This window comes from Phacochoerus africanus, chromosome 11 (genome assembly GCF_016906955.1).
Source record: "Phacochoerus africanus isolate WHEZ1 chromosome 11, ROS_Pafr_v1, whole genome shotgun sequence".
Classification (NCBI taxonomy): domain Eukaryota; kingdom Metazoa; phylum Chordata; class Mammalia; order Artiodactyla; family Suidae; genus Phacochoerus; species Phacochoerus africanus.
In genome coordinates, this window is record NC_062554.1 from 92,531,612 (window position 1) to 92,558,905 (window position 27,294).

Sequence of the window (27,294 nt, forward strand, 5' to 3'; positions counted from 1 at the left end):
GATAGGACAGCTGATATTTCGAAACTTCTTTTGTCATGGCAGCCGCTTTCTATCTTAGGGCCCCAGAAACGAGATACCTGAAAAATAGACCATGAAACCAAGTAGGTGACTGTCTCCCACCTGCCATCGCTGACTCTAAGTAAACCTCAGGAACTGTCATAACTCCAGTGTGGGAAAAGGGTTGTCTGCATGTCTGTCATACCAGCTCAGGAGAGAGCTGCTCCTTGACATGTGCTTGTCAGAATGTGAGCAGGCCATGCATGTGTTAAGCTGAAACCAAATGCGATGGCTTCCAAAAGACTGAGGTTGACAGAGCCTGGTTGCACCTACTTTCCATGAGGGCATTTTAAGTTCCAATCCAGGCAGGAGTCCTTTCTGTTTAGTGCAGATGTTCAAACATCAAGCTCAGGCATCTTTGCTATAAAGTTGGAATCACTGTGGAGAAAAAGGTGGATCACTGCACAAAATGTAGCCCAAACACTAACTTCTGATTATACTGAAAGATGTATAAATATTCAAGGGTACCCATGCCTGGCTAACTTACTTCAGGATGACATTCACATGTTTACTATCACCATTCAAGACAATGTTTTCAGTGCCTGCTTTGTGCCAGCTACTGTTCTAGGTGCTGAAAGAGTAGCCGGAAGAAGATAAACTGTGCGATTACATGAACCACAAGTTCTAGGCCAGGGGCTTATCTGGTAAGGCAGGAGAGTAAATATTTTAGGCTGTGCAGGCCATATGGTCTCTGTTATAAATATTCAACCTTGCTATTATAGTGCTATTATAGTGCAGAAGTAACCCTTCAGAAACAAACTAACATGATTATGTTCCGTTAAAACCTTATGTAAGCATTTGGCTGGTGGCCTTTAGCCACCCTGCGTTGGCTGGAACTAGTCTCTGTTCTCACATTTCTCTTGCAGGCAGACAAATGGCATCATCAGAAGGGGTGGAGGAGGCTGGGGAGAAAGAAAAGGAATGAGCAGTTAGGAATAGGTTTGCCTGCATATAACCAAAAAACTTAACTTGTGGATTTTCTGTTTTCCACATTACTCATGTAACGATAGGCCTAGAAGTGTGTGGTCCAGGGCTGACTCACTAGCTCCTCAATATTTGGTAGACAACCAGCTCTCTGCCTTATGGAAGATTTGTAGCACAGAGTTTTAGGGTTGTGGGCTCTGAGTTAGATCCGTTAGGTGTGTATCCTTGGTTTATCACTTGCTGGCTGTGTCACTGTGAACAAGTTAATTAACTTCTCTATGATTCAGGTTCCCTCTGTGTAAAATGGTGATGGTAAGAAAACCTTAAGAGATGGTTGACAGGATCAAGGAGAATATACATAAATTTGCCTCCTCGCAGAGTAGGAGCTCACTGATGATCTGCTAATGTTTTTGTTGGAATGACTCATCAAGAAAAATTGATTTCTTCCCCAAGCTTTTTTCCTTTTTAAGAGATAAATCTGTCTGGGTCAGGTTAGGAATGAGGCTCTTGCAAGACTGATTTGGGCCCAGTGTGAAGGGAGATGTGTTTTCTTTCCCTGTGGAGTGTTGTTGTCTGTGTGCCTCAAGCCCAGGGCCTCCCATTAGGTCTTCTAACCAAGGTCTCCAAAGGGTGGTTCTAGGTCTGACAGCTGTAGTTTCCCCCCCTAGCTGTCTACCCTCCATCCTACAAAGAAGGCTGGTTCGAGTACCTCCTTTCTTCAAAAGGGCCTGGGCTGAATGAATGAGCACCTCTCCAGTTCACCAAAACCACATCAACAGAGGTGCCTCCAGACAAGTTGAAATGTCCAAATTGTAAAACAACCAATTGCCATATGATGCAGCTTCCCATCAAAGGAAGAAGAGGGTGGGAGTTCCCATTGTGGCTCAGCACTCATGAACCTGACAAGTATCCAAGAGGACTTGGGTTCAATCCCTGGCCTTGCTCAATGGGTTAAGGATCAGAGTTGCCTTGATTTGTGGTATAGATCACAGATGCAGCTCGGATTTGGTATGGCTGTGGCTGTGGTTGGCAGGTACAGCTTCAGTTCGACCCTTAGCCTGGGAACTTCCATGTGCTACAGGGACGGGCCTTAAAAAAAAAAAAAGAGGCTCGGTTCATTGATGAATGAATGACAGGCCCACTCTTGGCCCCTTGGAAATTAGAATATGTCCCCCTTTAGGTCTGGCCATGAGAAGCCAGCCTGACCTCCACTTACTAAGGCTCTCTTGACCCCAAATGCTATGCTAGATGGGAAACGGGTCAGACTTTGTTACCTTCAGTGATTAAACTGAAAACCCTTTAAATATTTTCTTAACAGGTTTTTACCAAATTCACAGATCCTGAAACCAAACGACAGGACAGTAACGTATTTTCACTCTTGTTTCTAATCCTTGGAATTATTTCTTTTATCACATTTTTCCTTCAGGTAAATGTCTACATTTTCACTTTTGCATATTTGGGAAAATGTATCGTTATTCAGTTGGGGGAATTTATTAAACATCTCTGTAATTTGCTTTTTAGTAGAATTGCTCGTCTATTCACTGGGCTCTTGGCAGCCAAGTTTCTTTGATGTATTTAAAACAAAGGTGTTTTGCTTCCTCTGGCTCCCTTCCTTCCTTCTCCCCACCCCTCTCCTCCCCTAACTGGAAATACTAATGAAGTCAGAGGGGACAGATTGTTTGATCTAACATGATGGTTGGAAATAAAAACTGGGATCTAAAAATGGGATTTAGGGGAGCCCTGCACATAAAGTTTGGACATAAGTACTGCCAGTCAGTTTCAATACTCAAAGAAATGCCTTCCAGTGTTCCAAAGCCAATAAGGAAACCCCAAATGCCAGAAACAAGTCTTTCAAAAATATGAAAAGCTTATCAGTCAACTTTTGCTAAAGGACAAAGAACCCTTGGAATAATGGAGGAATGTTAGTCCTGAAACAAAAGCTGTAGGAAACATTTGTAAAGAGCCTGATTTTACAACTTGCAAATGATTTGGCTGAAAGTAAATTGCAAGGAACTAAGAGACCTAAGGCTCAGTAAGGTAAGGCAGTATGGGCTTTGGTATTGGACACAGGCTCAAGGACTTGTTGCATCAGTTCCTAATTTTGTGTCTTTGGGTAAGTAACTTAAACTGTCTAAACCTCAGTTTCCTCATCTGTAAAATAGGGATAATGGTAGCTGACTTTTGATGATTGAAAGAGATGACAAGACTAAGTGTCTAAGCCTGTGGGAGGCAGTTGTAAACACAATCACTTATTAAATGAATGATTGATTAATCACCTGTAATTTTTAAAGATAGAACTCTCAACAAATCTGTTTATTTTACACGGTCTAAGCATGTATTTGAACTTTAAATAGAATACTTTTCTACACTTGATAGGTGGTCCTAAAGAAAACAGACTGAACGCCTTTGTTACTGGCGTTCTTTGGGGAATTTTATTGTCCTAGAATACATGTGACACTAATTGTATATGAGATGCCATACCAACCATTGAGGCCATAGGAGTTTTGGAGCTATGCATTTGCTGAGGGTGCGGGTGGTTAAGGAATGTGGAGGGAGCTGGGCTTTGGACTGGAGATGTGGATTGGTGAAACAGAGGTAGTCAAAGTGGTACCTTTGTAACATGACTCTGCTTGGAGAGGCTGGAACCTGGCTTGACGGGCAAACAAGGTGAGATGAGATGCCCTGAATCACAGGACCTTAGAAGTGTAGAGAAGGCACAGTACCTCATAATAATGTTCAAACGAATGCTACCTCCTCATTTAGAAATGAAGGAAGGCGCTCACTGGGGGATTAAGTCCCAGGCTCTGGGTTCCCATTCTGGGTAAGATTCTCTTAGACGCAGATTCAGATTCCAGCTCTGCCACCTTAGAACTGTGGCCTCTGGCAACATAGCAATCCCTCTAAACTTCCATTTCTTCTATAAAGTGATGATTGTAGGTTTGTCATGAGGACTTCCGGGGATAATGTTTGTGAAGTACTTAACAATGGCTGGTTCTCAACAAAAATAACAGCAGGAATATTCATAAAGTGGGCAAGACAGTCCAGATTTCATTCAGTCTAATAGTGGAAACCTTAACCTGGGCATTTCCAAGGAAAGTGAATCATTTTGGTAACTTCAGGCTTCAACTCAATTCATCCATCCTTTCTCCATGTCCCACTTCTCCCTGGGTGGGTATTTGTGTTATAGGTGAGGCTGTGCAGCCATTGCAGCCCTGGGTGGAGGGTAGTGATCTCTGCACATCTCCTGCTCCCCCCCCCCACCCTGACTGCTTCATGCTGGTGACTTCAGGGGCCTGGGGCCCTTAGCTATATGGTCCAACTGCTGTCTCCTTTATCAGGACCCCTTGGAAGATTTGGCTCTATCTCACTGTGTTCTTTGCACGTGTTTCTTGCCTTGCTCTCAGTACTGTCCAGCATGCTACTTGGGACACTGGTTGTCCTCCTTTGCTTCTCTGATTCTGCTGAAGACTTGGGCCTCTTGTTGGGGCTTCTCCTCTTGTCATACACCATCCAGCCCTTTCCACTCTGTTTTCCCCAGGCCATTGTGTGGCAGCCCTCATCTGCAGCCTGCCGCTCCCCAGAGCTCCAGAGAGAAAGGGGAGCATTGCTTCCATCGGGCCCAGATCCCCAAACTCTCTGGGATGAGGGTCTGTTCTCCTTCCTTCCTAGATGTGGCCCAGTATGGCCGCACAATCACATCTTACTCTTTCCTTTCCCGAACCTCTCTTATCTCTTTCCAGACACAGGTTACAGCTTTAGGGGATGGGGACAGGGCAGTTTGGAAAATTCTTCCTTGGTAATCCTACCTCCCCAACCGAGTTCCCTCTTAGATTTTGGCTTTTTTTCTTTTTTTTTTTTTAATTAGAACCACAAATTTCAGATCTTTGATCTCTGCATCCTTTATGGCTGTATATTCTTCTTGCCCTAGAGTACAGCTTGGGTCCTGGTGTAATCATGAATAGCATCCTTTTCAGTAGCACAAAAATGTTCTGCTTTGGATGATACATAATTTAGACCCTTGGTTTAGAGGGCCCCCTGCCTTGGGAACAACTCCCCAGCTTCCTGAGGGACAGACACTGGTTCACAGAGAGAAAGGATCAGGGTCAGGGAGGGGGCAAAGAATCCACTTCCTAGAGTTCCCGTCCTGGCTCAGTGGTTAATGAATCCGACTAGGAACCATGAGGTTGCAGGTTCGATCCCTGGCCTTGCTCAGTGGGTTAAGGATCCGGCGTTGCCGTGAGCAGTGGTGTAGGTTGCAGACACGGCTTGGATCCCATGTTGCTGTGGCTGTGGTGTAGGCCGGCAGCTGTAGCTCCGATTCGACCCCTAGCCTGGGACCATCCATATGCTGCGGGAGCGGCCCGAGAAATGGCAAAAAGACAAAAAACAAAAACAAAAACAAACGAGCAAACAAATCCCTGATCAGATTGGCCTGCCAGGTGGCTGGGGAGCATAATGTCGAGTTCAAAACTGGGCTGTTCCAACTCTGCCCGAGGTGCAGCTACACACCATAGTGCTCAGTCACCAAAACATGGCCAAGCCTTGAAATCGCGCTTTCTGACTTTGTCTGGTGTCCTGCTTTAGCAATGGCACCACGTCCCCCTCCTTTTGTGTCATCAGTGGCTGGGTTCCTGACAAGTCTTTCCCATGTGGCGTGTTATTCTTCACAGGGCTTCACGTTTGGCAAAGCCGGAGAGATCCTCACCAAGCGGCTGCGGTACATGGTTTTCAGGTCCATGCTGAGACAGGTATGTGTGTTGAGGATTGGGCCGAGATGTGCCCATGGGGAGCTGGCGGGAGCACTGTCAGGTTACTCTGAGCTCCTGCCCTGATCTGCGCTCAGTCTCACCTCAGAGCTGCAGCCAAGCCGCCCATCTGGTCAGGCTCAGAGACCTGCCCTGGGTGGTCTGCTGTGCGTGGGCACAGGGACCAGGATCCCAGCGAGACAAACAGTCTCCAGGGCAGATTCCCCTGCAGCCTCGACCTCAGCAGCTGTAGGCAGAGCAGGTGGCAGTGATCCTCAAGACCCCTCAGCCCTCTCCCCCCTTTCTTTCCTTCTTTCCCCTGGGAGACCCAGGACACTTGTTTCTCCCCACCCAGACAAGGCCTCTGCACCCCTTCTTTCCGTAGATGACAAGTCAGCCCCTTTCCTGCCACTATCTTTGCTGGGGTTAAACTGATACACTAATTCAAGCTGCAGTGTGACTAGCTGATAAGGACTTCATGGAATGCCTCTCACATTTTACACCTTCAAAACCCTGACAACAGACAGATGGGAATGTTTTCCTGGGGAGAGGAGAAGGGGGTCTGGTCCTGCCACCCAAAGCAGCCAAGTTCCAAGGGGAAGGTTTCCTTAACAATCATGCAAATGTTATCTGTGACAGTATTACTTCCTTCCCTTTTTTTTTTTTTTTAAAAGGTCCACACCTCCGACACATGGAAGTTCCCAGGCTAGGTTTTGAATCGGAGCCGTAGCTCCCAGCCTACACCATATCCATAGCATTGCGGGATCCAAGCTCTGAGCTGGGTCTGAAACCTATACCTCAGCTCATTGCATGGCCCGATCCTTAACCCACCAAGCAAGGCCAGGGGTTGAACCTGAATTCTCATGTATACTAGTGGGATTCATTACCCCTGAGCAAGAACAGAAACTCCATAATTTCACATTTTAAAATCATTAACACATTGGTACTCCAGAGGGATGGCCTGGATATGCGGTGGTTACTTGAGCTCTGACTGAGAAGCACTGGTTGGCTGTGTAGGGATTTCTAGATGACATTCACATTTTATTTTCCACCCCTCTCACTGCCATTTAAAAAGGAGACATATTTGGAGCTCCCATCATGGCTCAGTAGTTAACTAACGAATCTGACTAGGAACCATGAGGTTGTGGGTTTGATTCCTGGCCTTGCTCAGTGGGTTAAGGATCCAGCGTTGTCATGAGCTGTGGTGTAGGTCGAAGACGGTGCTCAGATCTGGCGTTGCTGTGGCTCTGGCGTAGGCCAGAGCCCTACCCTGGGAATCTCCATATGCCATAGGAGCGACCCTAGAAAAGGCAAAAAGACAAAAAAAAAAAAAGAAAAAAGACGTATTTATGGAGATTGCTAGCTGTGACAGACAGAGCCAGGACTGAATCCAGTGAATCAGAGAACACTCTTTAGTTGAGGGCCCAGCCTTAGGATTTTCATTCAGACCGTATATATAACTAAGATTCGAATGAGACTCAAGGCTTCGATACAGGGCCAAATGCCCCATTACCCTCCCAGTCCCCAGGCCAACTCCTAGGTCCATTATACTTGGAAAGCTTAGCTGCTTATTCGTGTAATGCCCTCTTCATAAACTATTAAGTCTGGCCATCATGCATTGAGTGCCTTCTGCATACAACACATAATACCAAGTATTGCAAGGCCTTCAAATCTGAATGGTTCCAGTCTGCAAGAAAATTACATTCCAGTGTGGGATGCACTTAAACACTTAATGATCTCAAAAAGCAAATTGATAGATAAGGTAAAAAATTATCATGCTTTATTTTTTTCTTAAATATTTTAGGGGGAAATGGTATATACGGCTTTAATTGCAAATTACCATTTGGGGTAATTTCTTAGGACCATAGGTATGTTTGTAAGAGACATAATATGATTCTTCCAATTTAAAATCTTTTTGGTGTTGGTATATTTTAAGTGTAAGCGATTTTAAAAAGAAAATCCTATTTTATGTTAAACGTTAGGTTTTAATCTAGGCTAGATATCTCTTGTTGATTTTTTAAAACCCAAATCACTTATTCTCCCCCATACCGCGGTGAGTTGTTTGACTTCTCTATTTGGATATCTAATGAGCATTTCATACCCACTATTTCCAAAATTGAACTCCTGAATCTCCTCTCCCCCAGAGCTTATTCCTTCCCTGGTCCTCCTCCATGTCCATAATGGCACTTCCATTGTACCAGTTGTTCAGGCTGAAGACCTTGGAGTCACCTTTGACTGCTTTTCTTTGTTTAATATTACAGCAGCCTCCTAACTGGTCTCACTGCCGCTCTCCTTATCTCAGTCCAGTGGGGTCATCTCCCAAGAGCCAGAATCATTCTTCTAAATTTAAAGCCATATCACATCCTGTGCCCCAAACCTGCCAAGAGCCATCCTCTAACCCTCAGGGTAAAATCTGGAATCTTAACAGTTACCTATAAGGTCACTTACAGTGTGGCTTCCACTACCTCTGAGACCTTGTCTTCTGTAGCTTCACCCCTTTCCCATACATGGGCTTCTGTGTACCCATTAGCTCACCGAATATGGATGAGGGAGGATAAATACCCAGTGGGAGTGGAAGTCTGTCCAGAGGAAGAGGCAGCTTTTACACATTTGCACAAGGATGCTTGTAAGGCTGGTGGCAGCCCTTACGGCTTTCTTGCCGTTGTTTGAACAGATCAGTTATGCCTTTGCCTCAGGGCCTTTGCACATGCTATTTATTCCTTGTCTCAGGATATTTTCATCCTTCTCTTCATTCAGGTCTCTGCTTAAATGTCACCCAAGAGAGGCCTTCTCTCTCCCCTTCCCAGTCTATAAAAGCTGCCTTCCCTCATTTTTTTTTTTCCCCTTCTTACCTTGCTCTATTTTTCTTCTGAGCATTTCTTACCACCCTGGCATGGTCTATATTTATGCCTTCTATCACTAGAAGCAACTTTCTCTTTTTTTGTTCATTTTTGAATAGATTCAATATTTAGGAATTATGTTTGAAACAAAGTAGGCACACTCAAAAAAAGTCTTCTATGATAAATGAAATAAATGATCAGTTTATGAGTTTGTCTGTGAAATCCCTTTCTTGTCTATTCAATGTCAAGTCCTGAAAATATGTAGGGGAGAGAAATGGTAGATAAACCTGTCCCTGCCCTTTGTCTCATGAATAGGTCTGTAAGATAATGAAATCATTTTCTTTGCCACAGGACGTGAGCTGGTTCGATGACCCTAAAAACACCACGGGAGCATTGACCACCAGGCTTGCCAATGATGCTGCTCAAGTTAAAGGGGTACTGACTCCCTCCCTTTTTTCGCGATTGTTTTAATGGGCCATTTTGACTTTCGGCATGAATTTTTTTTCCTTATATTTAGTTCTCATAATTGTTAAGAAAATGTTAAACATTTAACCTATGCAATGTATCATGTGCCTAACTGGCAGAAAGTTCAATGATTTAAATATCATATACTATATAGTGTGTAGATAACATAAAAGTTTTGTTTTATTTTTTGTCTTATTCATGCTATTTACAAAATATGTGTGGAAGGATAATTATTTAGAAAAGGAAGTATTTGTCAGCATATTATGCAGGTCCAGTCTGTTTTGATAATGCTTTGCTAATCCGCAGAAACTTATAATTGCTACTTGTAAAAAAAGAACGTATGTAGATGCTGTAAGAAATTGAAGGGCAGTAACATTCAGAGGGGAGAGAAGAATATCTTAAAATATTTGATAGAAATGAAGACTGAAAAAATTGAAAGACAAGGATAGAAGGAACAACTTTCTCAGTTCTGCTACTCCATCAATCTCTTTGATTTATAAACTAGAAATCATTGAACCAGCAAGTTTCGATTTGTGGATCCAGTGGCAATTTCTTCTTTAACTACAAGTATTTATGACAGAAATCTACAAGATAATGTGAAATTGGAAAAAACATGTGATCTCTACCATGTCTTTCTCTCCCTTGAATCTGCTCAATCTTTAGCCTTTACTCTTTCTGGAAGATAGTACTATAATAACATTTCTTCTAATATGGGGCTACTGTAAGGGTATATTTGGGTATGTAAACGGAAACACATACCATTATAAAGTCACGATATAAATCTTAGGGCAGTGTTGTTTTTATGCAGATCCCTTTGCTTAAAACAAACAAATCAATAAAATTTGAGGTTTAGGTCAAGCTATACAAAATCTAACAGAACAGAATGTACACTGCTTTGAACTTCATAAATCAGACTACAACCATGTCTTTACAGAGTCCTCATAGGATGTCAGATTGTCCTGAGTTCTGTGGGAAAAAATGGCAGCAGGATATGCTTGTAGGAGCCTGCTGGTCATCAGGGAAAGAAGGCCTCAGCCTCAGTGATAGGATGACATATGCAAGAGGCCTGAAGGAAGGAAAGGCACCAGTCTGTAGATATCTAGAGTGGCATGTTCTGAACAGAAGGATCCACAAGTGCAAAGGCCCTGAGGCTGGAGCGTTTATTTCCACACCTGTTCCCAAAGCAGCAAGGAGGATAGTGTGGCTGGAGTAAAATGAGTGAAAGGAAGAGTCGTTTAAGAACTGAGATGAGCATCATATCTGAAATTCTATGAGGAACCACTGTAGGGTTTTGAACACAGGAGGGACATGATCTGAAAATGTTAAAGGTTGCTATGGGAATTGGTTGAAAAGGCAAGGGGAGATGCAGAGAGTCTGATGCAATCATCCAGTGGGAGAGAAGACAGTTTCAGACTAGGAAAGTCAGAAAGTGTTAACAGAAATCAGATTCTGGACACAGTTTGAAGGTACAGCCAGCAGAATTTGTTGGCTGGCTGAATGTTGAGTGAGATACAAGAGAAAGGGAATTTGAAGATGACTCCAAAATTTGGTACCTCCACCAATGCAAAAATGGAGCTGCTTTTTAATGACACCAAGAAGCCTGTTGAAAGAGTTGTGTTTGGGACTTGGTGGGTTTGAGATGCCAACAGTAGATGTCCAAGTAAAGATGTCCAGACAGCAGGTGGATTTGCAAGTCTGGAGGTTAGCAGACAAGTCTGGTCTGGAAGTGCACATTCGGAGATTTTTCAGTGCGTAAGTGGCTTTTTCAGCCATGAGACTGGAGGAGATAGTCAAGGAAGTGTGGGTGGAAAGAGAAGATGGCAAGATCTGGGCTCTGAGCTCAGGACTATGAGGATGACCCAGTGAAGACAGACAAGAAGTGGCCAGTGAGGGAGAAAGGAAGTATCTTGAATATGTAGAAAGCTTTTTTGAGGAGAGAGCAGTCTAGGATATCACATACTGCTGATAAGCTTGCAGGATGAGCCAGCATTGCACAATGTAACCATGTGGAGGTATGTGAAGTTTGAACAAGAACTGTTTCAGGACTGTGATGGGAACAAAAGCTGGGAATGGGTTTAAAGAAAGGGGAAAGAGGAATAGGACACAGTTGAACAAATCATTAAAGGACTCTCTGGTAAATGGGACAGAGGAATGGGGTAGTAGTAGTTGGAGGAGGACATAAAGGATTCCTCTGTTTTTTACTTAAATTAGCATGAGAATCAGCAATGGATTGGGGTAAATCCCTTTTTTTTTTTTTTGGAAAATGAGCTTTATAATTTCTAGCATTAATATTTTGTTTCATTGGCCACCAGGACACCATACTTTTCTAAGCTTTCTGCCTTCCTCACTTGCCATTTCTTCTCAGTCTACGTTGGTGATGCCTCCCATTCCTCTACATCTGTCCAAATGCCCTGACATTCATTCCCAGCTCTCTTCAGTCTGTCTACCCTCATACTCATGAGTTTTAATTTAGTCCCTATACTTTAATAGGCAGGTAATTATGACTCTCAAATTCATACTTCTAGCCCTAACCACTCACCACCCTCCAGATTCCTAATTCTAATTTCCCACTAAATATCTCCAACCTATGCATAGTGGACATTTCAAGCTTAACAAAAAAAAAGTCAATATTTCGTTTCATTCCATCCCTCGCACTCTTGTTTTTCTTGGCTCCATAACTCATCTAGTTGTTAAGGCCAAAAGTGTTAGAGTCCTCCTGAAACTCTTACTTTCCCACAATTCCTACATCCAGTCCATCAGAAATTCTTGCCCTCTCCAACTTGAAAGTACAGTCTTTTGCTTTGTTTTGTTTTGTTTTTAGGGCTGCACCCGTGGCATGTGGACATTCCCAGGCTAGAGGTCTAATCGGAGCTGTAGCTGCTGGCCTATGCCAGAGCCACAGCAACGCCAGATCCCAGCCACGTCTGTGACCTACACCACAGTTTGCAGCACTGCTGGATCCTTAACCCACTGAGCAAAGCCAGGGGTCAAACCTGCATCCTTTTGGATACTAGTCAGATTCATTTCCTCTGAGCCATTATGGGAACTCTTGAAATTACATTCTGAATCCCTCTATCTCTCACCTTACTCTCATCATCTTCGCCTTACTCTAAGCCATCATAGCTTGCCTCATCTAATGGAATAGGTAGCCTCTTCCATAGTCTTCCCACTTCTCTTACCCCAATCCTTACAGTCTATAACCAATAGATTAGCCAGAATAATCCAAAAACACCCATGAATCAGATCACATTATTTCTCAAAACACATTCCCATTCCTTTTATAAGAGTCTGTATATATACAAGATTGTTTTAAGTCATTGGTCTCTTAATTACAAGTGCATCTCCATTGTCCTGCATTTGTACCCTCCTCTTCTCACACTTTCTGATTTCAGTGGCATAATTGTGCATGGATGATTTCATATCTTTACTGTATATATACCTTTACTGGTGAGCCTTGTCATTTGTGGTATTTTTGTTTCTGGTTGTGGCCTTTTCTTTTCTGCCTGGAGAAGGTCCTTTAGTATTTGTCGTAAAGCTGGTTTAGTGTTTCTGAATTCTCTTAACTTTGCTTATCTCTGAAGCTTTTGATTTCTCCTTCAAATCTGAATATGAGCCTTGCTGGGTAAAGTAATCTTGGTTGGAGGTTTTTTCCTTTCATCACTTTAAGTATATCATGCCACTCCCTTCTGGCCTGCAGAGTTTCTGCTAAAAAATTTGCTGATAACCTTATTGGGGTTCCCTTGTATATTGTTTCTTTTCCCTAGCTGCTTTCAGTATTTTCTCTTTGTCTTTAATGTTGGTCAGTTTGATTAATATGTATCTCTGGGTGTTCCTCCTTGGGTTTGTTTCATATGGTGCTCGTTTTGCTTCCTGGATTTGAGTGAGGGGTTCCTTACCCATCTTAGGGAACTTTTCAGCTATTATCTCCTCGAATATTTTTTCTGTCCCTTTCTCTCTCCTTCTGGCACCCCTATAATACAGACATTGGTGCCTTTAATGATGTCCCAGAGTTCTCTGAGACTCTCTTCATTTGTTTTCAATCTTTTTTCTCTTTTCTCCTCCGCATCCATGATTTCCACTCATGTCCTCCACCTCGCTTATTCGTTCTTCTGCCTCCTGTATTCTGCTGTTGACTGCTTCTGATGAATTTTTTATTTCAGTTACTGTATTTTGAATCTCTTCTTGCTTAAGTTGTATATCTCTTATTTCTTTGCTCAGTGTTTCCTGTAAATTATCCATCTTTGGAGTTCCCTTCATGGTGCAGTGGTTAACAAATCCAACTGGGAACCATGAGGTTGTGGGTTCAATCCATGGCCTTGCTCAGTGGGTTAAGGATTCGGCATTGCCATGAGCTGTGGTGTAGGCTGCAGATGCGGCTTGGATCTGGCATTGCTGCGGCTCTGGCATAGGCCAGCGGCTACAGCTCCACTTAGACCCCTCGCCTGGGAACCTCCATATGCCATGGGAGCAGCCCTAGAAAAGGCAAAAAGACAAAAAGAGAAAAAAAATTACCCATCTTTGCTTCCAATTTATTTCCAATGTCTTGCATCATCTTGCAGCATCTTCAGTCTGTTTCCCAGAGGCTGAGAATCACTTAGCTGTATTTCTGGGTTTTTTTTCTTTCCCCCTTATATAAGTTATAGTTCTCTGTCTTTTCATGTTTATACATTTTTGGCGTGGTGATCTTTTTACAGAAAATAGAGTTGTAGCCTCTCTCACTTCTGGTGTCTGTCCCCCTTGTGGCTGAAGTTGGTATGGGGACTTGCTGTAGGCTTCCTGATGGGAGGGACTGATGCCTTCCCACTGGTAGGTGGAGCTTATTCCTATCCTTCTGGTGGCTGGGGTGTCTCTGGGTGAGATTAGAGGTGGCTGTGTACCTGGGGGGGTCTTTAGGCAGCCTGTTTACTAATGGGTGGGGCTCTGATCCCACCTGGATTGTTGTTTGGCCTGGGGCTTCTTAGTGCTGATGGGTGGGGCCAGATTTTTCCCAAAATGGCCACCTCCAAAGAGCTGATGAATATTCCCAAGAGCTTTGCTTCTAATGTTCTTCCCTTGCAGCAAGCCACATTCACCCCTGTTTTCCCAGGAGGTCCTCCAAGAACTGCAGTCAGGTCTGGCCCAGATTCCTATGGAGACTTTGCTTTGCCCTGGGACCCAGTGCATGTTAAAGTCTGTGTGCGCCTTTTAAGAATAGGGTCTCCATTTCCCCCAGTCCTGTGGAGCTCCTGTGTACAAGCCCCACTAGTCTTCAATGCCAGATGCTCCAGGGGCTCTTTCTCCCAATGCCATATCCCCAGGCGTGGGGACTTGACATGGGGCTCAGAACTCTCACTCCTGTGGCTGAGTTTCTGTGATACAGTTATTTTCCAGTCTGTGGGCCTTCCTACCCAGGAGGTATGGGGTTGTTTTATATCACTTAATCGCTCCTCCTACCTCTTTATGTGGTCTCCTCTTTGTCTTCTGGAGTAGGATATCTTTTTGAAAGTTTTGAGTCCATTTGGTTGAAGGTTGCTCAGCATTTGGTTGTAATTTTGTTGTTTTTAGGAGAGAATTTGAGCTCCAATCCTTCTATTCCCCCATCTTAATCTTGTCTCGGGGTAAATCCATTTTGCTTGTTCTGTGGAAGAGCCTTTCCCAGAAATAGTATTCACTGAAGACAAATGGCATCCTGAAATTTCCTAAATTGCATATTCCTATCTAAACTTGGCTATCCTAATTTTGGTAAACCTTTCTCAGGGACCTTGTCATGTGTGCTCAGGTGTCTCCTAGACACACACATCCCACATCACATTTGGTGTGGAGCACGCATCTGGGAGGAAACACTAGCTTGGTCCCTTGGCGTGGAACCCTCAGCAGGTACAGTCTGGATGTTCGGTCCTAGAAGGCAAGCCTTCATTGGCCCCTCTGGGGTGGTGCCTTTCTTGTATGTGTACAGCTGGTGCTGTCTTTCCCCTCTGTCTATTCCTCATTGACTGTTGGTGTCAGCCTTTTGTTTCTCACCTGTTTCTTCAAAGGCATCTCAAGCTCCCATTTTCATAGCCCCAGTAGCATGGACACCTGCACACCTGTGTAAGCCACTCTGAATCAAAACTGTTCTCCAGAACTTAACACAGTGGCTAGAAAAGAGACTAGGGGGTTTCCCATTTGGGCTCAGTGGGTTAAGAACCTGACATAGTGTCCATGAGGAAGTGGGTTCAATCCCTGGCCTCGCACAGTGGGTTAAGGATCTGGGTGCATGCCACAAGCTGTGGTGTAGGTCGCAGATGCAGCCTGGATCCCATATTGCTGTGGCTATGGCGTAGGCTGCAGCTGCAGCTCTGATTCAAACCCTAGCGATTAACAAACCTGAATAGCATCCATGAGGACATAGGTTTGATCCCTGGCCTTGCTCAGTGGGTTAAGGATCTGGTGTTGCTGTGAGCTGTGGCGTAGGTCACAGATTCAGCTCAGATCCCACTTTGCTATGGCTCTGGCATAGACTGACAGAGCTCTGATTCGACCCCTAGCCTGGAAACCTCCATATGCCTCAGGTGCAGCCCTAAAAAGATAAAAAGACAAAATAAATAAATAAATAAATACATTTTTTTTTTTTTTCCAGACAGAAACTTGCTGCGGAAAAGATGAAGTTAAATGCTCCTAATTTCAAAAGGAGGTTCAGGAAATAGGCTTTGTTTTTTCAAAAATCACAACTATTTAGGGAGTTCCCGTTGTGGTGTAGCAGAAATGAATCCGACTAGGAACCATGAGGTTTCAGGTTCAATCCCTGGCCTCGATCAGTGGGTTAAGGATCCAGTGTTGCTGTGAGCTGTGGTGTAGGTCACAGACATGGCTCGGATCCTACATTGCTATGGCTGTGGCGTAGACCAGCAGCTACAGCTCCAATTCGAACCCTAGCCTGGGAAACTCCATATACTGTGGGTGAGGCCCTAAAAGAAAAAAAAAATCACAACTATTTAAAAAATAGCTGTCAGATGATAGGATGCCATTTTGGGAGAGGTAGAAACAGGGAAAGGTAAGGAGAAAAATGGGCAAGAGTGGGAGTGATACAAGTACTTGAAAGTACAGTGGGATGGAGAGATGATGAGGAGCGTCTTAGTGGGCTTCAGGTGTTAAAACATTTTTGTCTTGTCTTGCCTCACGCTTGGGCTCTGGTTTTAGAGTGTGACCCACTGTCAGCTTTTTTTTTTTTGGTCTTTGTAGACTGTACCTGTGGCATAGGAAAATTCCCAGGCTAGGGGTTGAATCACAGCTGCAGCTGCCAGACTACACCACAGCCATAGCAGTGTCAGATCTGAGCTGCATCTGTGACCCAGGCTGCAGCTTGTGGCAACGTCACATCCTTAACCAAGGATTGACTGAGTCCTCATGGATACTTAACCGGCTGAGCCATTAACGGAACTCCCTCAGGCTTACTTTTGAAATGAAATTTATCTGGCTACTACTAATTCATGCTCTCCCATGGAGCATTCTAAAGACTCCTTCTCTCTGTGAGAAGTAGATGGGAGACAGTGAGCTCAGTTTTTAGAATAAAGAACAGAGAGTTCCCATTGTTGTTCAGCAAGTTAAGGACGCTACATTGTTTCCCTGAGGATGCTGGTTAGATCCCTGGCCTCCATCAATGGGTTAAGGATTCAGCATTGCCAGGAGCTGTGTTGTAGGTCACAGATGCGGCTCGGATCCTGTGCTGCTGTGGTGTATACTGGCAGCTGCAACTCCAATTTGACCCCTGGCCTGGGAACTTCCGTATGCCTCTGGTGTCACCCTAAAATTTTTTTTTCTTAAACACGCAAATCCAGGGAGCTGGCTTTGAAGCACACTCCACTCTCTGACTTAGGTTAAGTTTGGCTAAGCATCTTTTTTTTTTTTGTCTTTTTTGTCTTTTGTTGTTGTTGTTGTTGTTGTTGTTGTTGTTGTTGTTGCTGCTATTTCTTGGGCCGCTCCTGCGGCATATGGAGGTTCCCAGGCTAAGGGTCCAATCGGAGCTGTAGCCACTGGCCTACGACAGAGCCACAGCAACTCGGGATCTAAGCCGCGTCTGCAACCTACACCACAGCTCACGGCAACGCCGGATCGTTAACCCACTGAGCAAGGGCAGGGACAGAACCCACAACCTCATGGTTCCTAGTCGGATTCGTTAACCACTGCGCCACGACGGGAACTCCAGCATCTTTTTTATTATAAGCTCTATGACTGCATCAAAGAAAAATAAATGGTCTGTTATTTATGCCATTTCTCCTGGCCCTAGTGCAGTTCCCTGGCATGGAATTTAATGTATAGAGGTTACTGGTAATTTTGTAGCACCATTTCCCCTAATTACTAGTTGGGTGTTTATATCCACATAGATACTGAATGGTTTCAGAGGGTCAATACTGAAGCTGAAAGGTTGTAAAGAATTCTGTCCTAAATTTCAGAGCTAATACAAGTTTGCTTATCAGTCAACATACCTGCTCATTTGGTGATTGGGAGAAAGTGGTTCAAAGTCACAGAGGTGGCAGGGACCATTCTAGACTGTGCTCTGTCATAATATTTTCCTGAGACCAGCTACACTCAGACAGAGGAAATCTGGGGAATGGAAAAAAACATGGGCTATTTCCAGAAGAAGCAGATCTTTGGGCCAGAGCAAGAATTTGGAAAGGCTTGAGGGCAATGGGGTGTTTCCAGGGTAAAGGCATACATAGGGTAGTAGAGTGAAATGACTTTTTTATTTTGACTTCTGGCTTTTCAGGTGGAAATAACTGCATGCTTCTGAAAATCCTGCCTCAGGCACATAAGCTGAAAGTTCTGATGATGCTTAACATCCTAAATTAAATTCCATAACTTTCAGTTCTGCATATTTTTTCTAAACAAAATAAACAACTCAGATAGGCCGAAATATATTTGGATACCATTAGTGACAAACAATAGGCTTAAATTGTGGGTAGTTATGTACTTAACATTGGAAATTTCCAGCAGTCCTAGTTTAATATAATTGTCAGACTATTTTAGCTTGCATATTTGCAGAGCTTGCATTAGTGATCATGGCGTCATTGTTTAAGGAAAATTTTCTAAGAATCAGATGAGATAGAAATATGTTATTGAACTGTGAATTATTGATCATCTCCTTTCAATATTTATTCTCATGTCGTGGAAATCCTCATTTTAGAAACTGAAGAAACTTATCAGTAAACCTTTACTTTTTATTTCATAACCGAGGCGATAAGATTTTCCTGAAGCTGAATTATCATAATCCTTAAGAAAATATATCAGCACAGATTTTAAAGATAATATCAATATTAATATCATTGTCTTTGTTTTGCAGGCTATTGGTTCCAGGCTTGCTGTCATTACCCAAAATATAGCAAATCTTGGGACAGGCATTGTTATATCCTTCATCTATGGCTGGCAACTAACACTTTTACTTTTGGCGATTGTACCCATCATTGCAATAGCAGGAGTTGTTGAAATGAAAATGTTATCTGGACAAGCACTGAAAGATAAGAAAGAGCTAGAAGGTGCCGGGAAGGTGAGTTAGATGAAATATCATTGCTGACTTAAGGAGAGTAAAATACTCTCATCAGTGTTTTTTCTGTTACTCACGACCACTTGCTATTCTGAGGATGCTATTATAACCATTCCCCAATGCAGTCCTGTTGGACATTTGCTCAGCAGATTGAAAGCTGAAGAAAAGTAGCAAAACACATGCTTAGATGCCCAGACCGACAACACTTGTATCAGGGTTTCTAGTTTCAGATGGTTGTCTTCACACCCTTCTCCCCTGCTTGTCCCCAAGCATTTCTTTTTTTTTCTCCCTCTTCTCTCAAACCAGCAGAAATCCATTGCTTCATTGAGGAGAGTGGGTGTGTTTAAAACATATGAAGGGGGAGGTTAAAAAATGAAAAGTCTAAAAGGTCTTTATTCCATCCAGGTTAAATATTCTCATTTTTTCCTTTTTATTATGCCATCTCCCTTCATCTTATTTCTGAGTACCTTTACTCTGAAATTTTTTTGGGTTTTTTTGGCTACATACTTGTCTGGTGGTTGTTGCTATTTTAAACAGATTCCTATATGGCATTTGCTGTGTTTCCAAAACAATTGCTTTACTCCTCAGGGCAACCCTAGAAGGAGGGCCTGTTATTAGCTCCTTTTTCCAGTGAGACTGGAGCACAATCAGATAATGTCCCCAATGCCTTAGAGCCAATTAGTCTCAGAGCCAGGGTCCAAACCCAGCAGTCGTGCTCCCAAGTTGTGCCGCTGTTAAGAAATGAAGAGGTCTGCTGATGGCTGAACATAACCTGCTATCACATGCTCTGGCTCATGGCAGAAATGAGTGGCCAGAACAGGGCTGGCCCCCCAACTGACCCTCCCATCCAGGAAAGGGCTACGCCCATCAGTGGACCCTCAAAGGTGCCCAAGTGTCAGGGCAGGGACTCAGGCAGATCGAGTGTCTGAGGTACTTTGTCTCTGGGCCCGGCTCCCCATCCCTTAGGATGACGAAGGGGTCCTAGAGGCTGGTCCTCACCCCAACACTTTGTCCTGAACCCCCCTGCTATCCCCTCCTCAGGCTTTTTACCCGGGGTCCCTTGGATTCCTTCAGGAAATTCCTTTGGGCCAGCCTTAGTGCTTCTCAGCCATGGTCGATGGGGGAACGACCTCAAGTGAGGTTTCCCTTCAGGCCTTCAGAAGCCGGCCAGTCCTGAGGTTTAGCAGGATGGTGCCGGCTCCAGGCATCTGGCTGTGGTCAGGCCCAGGGAACACTGGCCTCTGCTAGGAAATCCATTCTGTGACTGGTTGCTTCATTTAATCCTGTGCTTTGTTGATTTTCCCCCTTTGGTATTGATTGTGCTTCTAATGAGAAGATAGAAAAACTAGGAGTTTGGGGTTAGTATATTAGTTAGTAGTAGGATAAGCAGTGAGTTCCTGCTGGGTAGCACAGGGAACTATATGCAATCACTTGTTGTTGTTTTTTTTTTTTTCCTGTCTTTTTAGGGCCAGACCTTCGGCATGTGGAAATCCCCAGGCTAGGGGTTGAATCGGAGCTTTAGCCACTGGCCACGCCATATGGAAATCCCCAGGCTAGGGGTTGAATCGGAGCTTTAGCCACTGGCCACGCCATATGGAAATCCCCAGGCTAGGGGTTGAATCGGAGCTTTAGCCACTGGCCACGCCACAGGTACAGCAATGCCAGATCTGAGCTGAGTCTGCAACCTACACCACAGCTCATGGCAACGTCAGATCCTTAACCCACTGAGTGAGGCCCTGGATTGAACTGTGCCCTCATAGATACTAATCAGATTCATTTCCTCTGAGCCACAACGGAAACTCCTATATGTAATCACTTGTGATGGAACATGATGGAGGATAATGTGAGAAAAAGAATGTATGTGTATGTATAACCGTCACTTCGCTGTATAGCAGAAATTGACAGAACATTATAATGGAACTATAAAAAAAAATTTTTTTAAAAAGAAAATGCATTACCATTTAACAGTGTCATCATTTCCTGAGGTTTCAAAATGTTCCAGAAGGGAGTCTTAGGTTGTTTGTAGGAACACAAAAACATCAGTCTTAAGCTAATGTAGATCTTTAGCCACCGCTTAGCACCTTTGAGGTGGTTCATCAGATTAAGAGTCTGGGAATTCTGTCAGAAGGGGCAAGAGAAGGGATGCAGATGGAGAGAGATATGTGTGAATATGGAAGGTTTTCTGGGTAAAGGTAAAGGTTGAGGTAGACACTCTGATGCACTCAGTGGTGGTTCACGAGAGGGACAGAAGCGTGTAGGGAAAGTGCTGCACCAGCCAGTTCACAACATGATAAACATCAACTCCCATATGACCATCATTCTCAGCTTACTGAATATTTATTATGTACCAGGCATCATGCAAAGAGCTCTGTATGCCTCACCTCATTTGACCTTCTCCGTAACTCTTGAATTATCTCTGTTAGGTAATAAAAGCCAAGGTTCAGAGAAGTCAAGAACTTGCCCAAAGTCACACAGCATCAGTCTAACTGATCTGTCTGTCTGCTTTCTCTAGTCCTTGCACAGAAGCCACACTAATCTCTTAGAAAACACAAACAATATTATGCTAACCCCTATACTCTGGTGGCTTTTGATCACATTTGGAATAAAATCAATCTTTCATTCTGAATTATAAAATTCTGCATAGCCCAGCCTCTGATGACTTCTCTGACCTGGCCTTGTCATGCTCTGTCCATCACCCACCCTGCTCTGGCCTCATGGACTGTCTTTCAGTTCCTAGAAAACCCCAAGCTGGTTCCCTCTGGTCTTCATGTGTTAATTCATGACACTCCTCAGCATTTGCTGTTTCCTTTTCTATGTTTTTGTTCATTAATGGTCTAGCTTCCCTACTAAAATGGGGAGCAGGACCATATCTGTTGGTTTGCCTCTGGAGGGACAGAGCGGGATTGTGGGGTGATGTCAGAGTTGGCTCACAGCCTCTACCCTGCCCCTGATCTGTGCTCATTTTATTTCTGTTACATTATTATTTTAATATTATTATTGTTATTAATATTATTATTTGGCTGCACCCATGGCATGTGGAAGTTCCTGGGCCAGGGGTCAAATCCAAGCCACAGTTGTGACCTGCACCACAGCCGCAGCAATGCCAGATCCTTAACCCACTGCACCACAGTGGGAACTCCTGTCACATTATTATTGACAAATGAGTATTTTTATGGAGTAGATGCTTCCTTTCAGAAAGCTGTAGTCAAACTTCAGTTTATTTGAGGGTAGGAAGAGAAGTGTGAGTTTTTTTTCTGGCAACATTTTTTCCTTTCTTCAAAATGATTTAGTGCACAATGGTATCTGAAGATAACTCAGTTTTCTTTCCTCTTCCCCTCAATGCTGTTTCCTTTTCTCTCTCCTCATTGCGGTTACCAACTCTCTGTTGAGAACTCTTGTGGTAAATGAAGCTGTGAGGATGCAGAGTACTGATTAAAGCCCTTTCCTATTTGTTTCCTTGTGTGGCAGGATACTTAAGATGATTTTGTGCAGTGACTATATTGTTTTACTTGCCATTTAAGGTCTATAACTCAAAGTCTCACTTTTATTGGGCTGTTCTAAAAAGTGACAACATTTACAAACCAGTCGCAGACAAAACATAGCTGCCTTAGAAAACATACACAGAAATTGTTTCTTAAAACCGTCATGTTGACATTTACAGTGAAGTCTGTTTTTCAGCAGACAATGTTACATAGTTTGTGGAGTTTTCTTACTAATGTAAAAAAACCTCTTCTCTGATGCGTTATAATTGAAAATATTTCTACTGTGGGTCGGAGCAAAAATTGTCTTTGGGGGTTTGACTGGAGGTAAAATTTTTTTCTTCTAACTCTTTGCTTTCTGAACTTTCAGCATTTTCTAAAACAAGTATATATTATTTTTATAATAACTTTATAAAGTATTTTGACATAAATTGGATCTGGACATTTTCCTGTATTTGTTAGTAGCTTATGGTAAACCTAATTCAATATTTTTGGCCTACTGGGTCAGAGTATAATACTTTTATTTTTTTTTAATATGTTTTTGTTTCTAAGAATATGGTATTGAGTTTTTTTCTAATAGCTTTTTGCGTAAGTCTTTGAAACTGGCTTAATGTCATATCAAATATTTGCTAATAGTAATAAAGAATAAGTAAACTTTGGGGTTTGTGATTTTTAAGCTGTAAATCATTCTAATGTAGTTAAATGTGCCTGTATTAGAATCAGTTCTGACCAGAGCAGAGGCCAGAGAAAGGAAGAATATCTTAATAAAATGTCTCGTTGATTTATAATTTAGGCTTATAATTCTAAAAATTATTTCTCTTAGCATTAGAGTTAAAAGGGACTTGGAGACCCTCTTGTCCATCCCCCTTACTTTACAGATGAGGCTAATGGGTCAGAGAGGCATTTTAAGGTCCAGTGCTGATACAAGCTGAAATCCCCTTTTATATACTGGTGATTTTTGTATTTTCCACAGCTCTTTACCCAGACTCCAAAAGGTATTAAAGGATGTATTTGTCTTAATCAAAAAGGCCTGTTGGAAATTACATTCAATTAAAACACAATTGAATAGGGAGTTCCCTGGTGACCTAGCACTTAAGGATCTGACATTGTCATTGTTGTGGCTTGGATTCAATCCCTGGTCTGGGAATTTCTGCATGCCACAGGAGAAGTCAAAAAAATTAGAAAAAAATTAGAATTAAAAAAATACGAACGAACATTTATGTACAAGGATGTTTAAACAGTGATATTTTTAATAAGAATTGAAAACCTGTTCAACAATAAAGAAGTGCTTTGATGGTTGGGATATTAAGTAGCCTTTTTTTTTTTTTTAAAGGTTTTTTTTTTTTTTTTGTCTTTTGTCTTTTTTGTTGTTGTTGTTGTTGCTATTTCTTGGGCCGCTCCCGCGGCATATGGAGGTTCCCAGGCTAGGGGTTGAATCGGAGCTGTAGCCACCGGCCTACGCCAGAGCCACAGCAACGAGGGATCCGAGCCGCGTCTGCAACCTACACCACAGCAACACCGGATCCTTAACCCACTGAGCAAGGGCAGGGACCGAACCCGCAAACTTGTGGTTCCTAGTCGGATTCGTTAACCACTGCGCCACGACAGGAACTCCTAAGTAGCCTTTTAAATATCCCTGTGTTAGTGTATATTTAATGACCTTGGAAAATGCTATTGATATTTATTTGTTAAGGTAAAAGGTAAGGCTATAAGAAAAATATAGAACTTGATCCCAATTGTATTAAACAGGTACATTTAGAAAAAAAAACACAAGTACACTATTAGGTAAAATACACCAATATGTAACTTTTCATTACCTTCTCTATCTTTTCAATATTGTCCAAATATTTTTAGGTGCCTCAAATGACAGCTATACAGGGAAAAATATGAATATTACATTAAATACATATATATAATTATAAATTTAAAATATGACCATTACAAAAGAAAGACCATTCCAGAAGAGGTAAAATACTGAGTTCTCAGGTTAATTTTGCTCCTATAAAGCGATGTGGCTTTAGGTCAGTGCCTTCATCTGTTTAAGCTTTTCTCTTTCAGGAAAGAGGACTTTGAATTAGCCCATCTTCCTTCCAAACCTAAAACTTGATTTGACAGCTTACATAGTATCTTTTTCATAGCACAGTTTATTTAATATGTGATATTAAATTATATTTAATAACAAAATTATATTAATCTCTGATGGAATTCAGACTCATTGTCACCATTGGCCTTTGTGCCTGTAGTGACTGGGCCCTCTCTCACACAGATTGCCACTGAAGCAATAGAAAACTTCCGAACTGTTGTTTCTTTGACTCGGGAGGAGAAGTTTGAATCTATGTATGACCAGAGCTTGCAGATACCATACAGGTAATAACCCCTGAAGAGTGGGAGGGGAGTGTGGGGAGTTTTTCAGTCATCACATTTGTTTTCTGCAAGATTACTTTTGCTGGAAGGGAGGGGACAAGTGGAGAAACTCCTAGGAGGAAACCAATTGGGATGTACTTATAATCATCCAAGAGGGAAATCTCAGACTCTGACCTAAGGCAGGGACATCTCTGAGACAGAAGCTGTAAGAGCAGGTAACTGATGGGATGGGAAGAGAGAGGGGATACTGAGAATGACTCTGATACTGAGTTGGCCTGAGATCCTATTACATGTTCCCCTTGGGAATGAGTTCTTTATGGAACATGAAATTTGAGGTATCTGTGGGTTCTGAGGATGTGATGCTTCTTGAGTTTTCCTTCCCTTCTTCTCTTTAACCTTCTCCAGTAGATGCCTTCTGTTCTCCCTTTAATGAGCTCAAGGCGAGGGCTCTAAAAAGTGATGTCAACATAGGCAAGGCCACCCTCTCTGAATCTTGTTTCTTCCATGGTGAAGGGAGAGGGCTGGACCTTATTGATGGGTTTTCAAACTTAAAAAAAAAATGACCAGATCCTTTTTTTATGGGAAAAAAAATCATTTTAAATACCAGTATATGAAACAGGTAAAATGAGAGTTTATCTGGTTGAAGCAGAAATAGGAGGCCTACTCACCAGTCTGCTCTTACCTCCACATCGCCCAGTACACTGAGGCTAACAAAATCCGCGCATGAAGCCTTTGTGAAGGCCTTTCTAACTCCTCCAGGGAGTTAGTGCTTCCTCCTTTCTCCCTCTAACATGTTATTCAGAAGGTACTTCCATGCATAAAAAATAATCCGTGTTGAATCCTGGGTCCCCAAAGGCAAGTCCATGCCTGGTTCTACTCTGTGGCCCAGCATGGTCCCTGCAGCTTATGGGCACTGGGTTGACGTATGTTGAATGAATATTCGCTGTACAGTACATGCATGTTATATGTCCAAGGGCGGGGGAGAAAGAAATTTATTAATCCCTAATGGACTCTTCTTGTTCTGGGCTTATTTTGACTTGACCTCACACTTGAAGATGTAGTTAATTCTTCATTAAAGATGAAGACACTGAGGCTTAGAGACGAGGTAGTTTCCTAAATTCTCACAAGTGGTGACAGGAGGACCAAACTTAGTGTTTTGGAAACTCAACCCATTTTTGTCTGTCGTACCTCCATACCCACTGCTGACCTCTCAATGGTGATGATTCAAGGACTGAGGATCAACATCAAGTAAGCGTCACAATGTCTTCTTTTCAGTAACTCTTTGAGGAAGGCACACATCTTTGGAATCACTTTTTCCATCACCCAGGCAATGATGTATTTTTCTTACGCTGCCTGTTTCCGGTTTGGTGCCTACTTGGTACAACATAGCCACATGGACTTTCAGGATGTTCTCTTGTGAGTATGGGCTTCATGTTTCTATTTCAGCTCTAGAATTCAGACCAAGGTGAGGATAAAAAACTCCACTTTGGAGCTTCATGAAGACCTTGGTGATTCAGATAATGGCATTTTATGTCTGCGTCTCTGAGTGTTATCACTGAAGCACCTTATTTCATTTGGGGAATCGGTGTCTTCCCTTCTCCCCAGTGCTGACTCCCACATCTGACTTTCCCAAATCCATGACAAGGTGGGATGGTGATTCAATGAGGTGTTTCCAGAAGGTCTGGGTGTTTGGGAAGAAGTCTAATACGGAGCCATGTACCTGGCTCCTTGTAAAGGACTCTGAGCAGGGCACCTAAAGAACAGGTGTGGAGGGCTGAGTTCTGAAGGCTCTGGAATATCCAGGATAAATTTGATTTCCTTGATAAGAGAAGAGCAGTTAGAAGGTAAGAGCCAGAGAAATTCAGATGCTGACAAAGGAAAGCTGAGCAGGAGATCTGCTGCATCATTGTGAATGCAGCACCTCACTCAGGAGAAGACAGGCTTGGACTTACTTATACTTCTGAAATACTCAGATATGTGGTTCAGTAGTGAAAGTGTGTGGAATTTTTCTGTGTCCAGACTTGGTGATGGCTGAACTGCTCTTTGATAGCGTACCACAGTTAGTGATAATATGGTTTTACATTTAAATCATTTACATTCAGAGTCATCTAAACCTGGAGATATAATGTTATTATAATGTTTCCATCCTAGGAGTTCCTGTTGTAGCTCAGTGGGTTAAGAAGCCAACTAGTATCCATGAGGATGTGGGTAGTTTAAGGCTCAGTAGTTTAAGGATCTGGCCTGCTGTGAACTGTGTTGTAGGTCTCAGATGAGGCTCTGATCTGGCATTGCTGTGGCTGTGGTGAAGGCTGGCAGCTGCAGCTCTGATTCAACCCCTAGCCTGGGAACTTCCATATGTCACAGCTGTGGCCCAAAAAATAAAAATAAAGTTTCCATCCTATTTATACATCAACTTACATATCCATTAAAGTTTTCTCAGGATGACCCCCAACAGAAAATTTAAAATTTCCACTCAGCATCTTCCTGACAAATGATATGCAGGTGCTGTTGATAACTGACCAAAAGATGAGAAGCCGGTATCATTGGCATTGGTACTTTGATTAGATAATTATTTGATCTGTTGCTCAGCTCCGAGGTTAAGATATTCAATTGATGAAAGCTGCTAACTCTTGGGCATTTAGATTCAGAAAAATCTATCTTCCAAGTGAAGGATAGGGGATACCTCGCTGAAGAGCAGTCCATTTTATTATTATCATTATAACTTTTTTTCACTTTTGGCTGTCCCATGGCATATGGAAGTTCCTGGGCCAGGGATCAGATCCAAACCACAGTTGTGACCTATGCCAGATCCTTTAATCCTCTGGGCCAGGCTGGAGATCACACCTGCATCCTGGCACTGCAGAAATGCTACCAATCCAGTTGCGCCACAGCAGGAACTCCAAGCCATATGTTTAAAAAAA

General features: G+C 42.9%; 1 protein-coding gene across 2 annotated transcripts in view; it reads left to right on the forward strand.

Moving 5' to 3' along the window:
* The window catches only part of LOC125111160 (ATP-dependent translocase ABCB1), a 92,590-nt gene that overhangs the window by 50,066 nt on the left and 15,230 nt on the right, over positions 1–27,294 (forward strand). The window contains exons 18-23 of one of the 2 annotated variants that reach the window (XM_047752999.1): positions 2,300–2,407; positions 5,652–5,729; positions 8,918–9,001; positions 18,330–18,533; positions 24,276–24,376; positions 25,649–25,789. In XM_047752999.1, the coding sequence (XP_047608955.1) occupies positions 2,300–2,407; positions 5,652–5,729; positions 8,918–9,001; positions 18,330–18,533; positions 24,276–24,376; positions 25,649–25,789 (716 nt within the window). Of the gene's footprint in view, positions 1–2,299; positions 2,408–5,651; positions 5,730–8,917; positions 9,002–18,329; positions 18,534–22,209; positions 22,337–24,275; positions 24,377–25,648; positions 25,790–27,294 lie in introns of those variants that run through there. The other variant, XM_047753000.1, reaches the window with a different exon arrangement.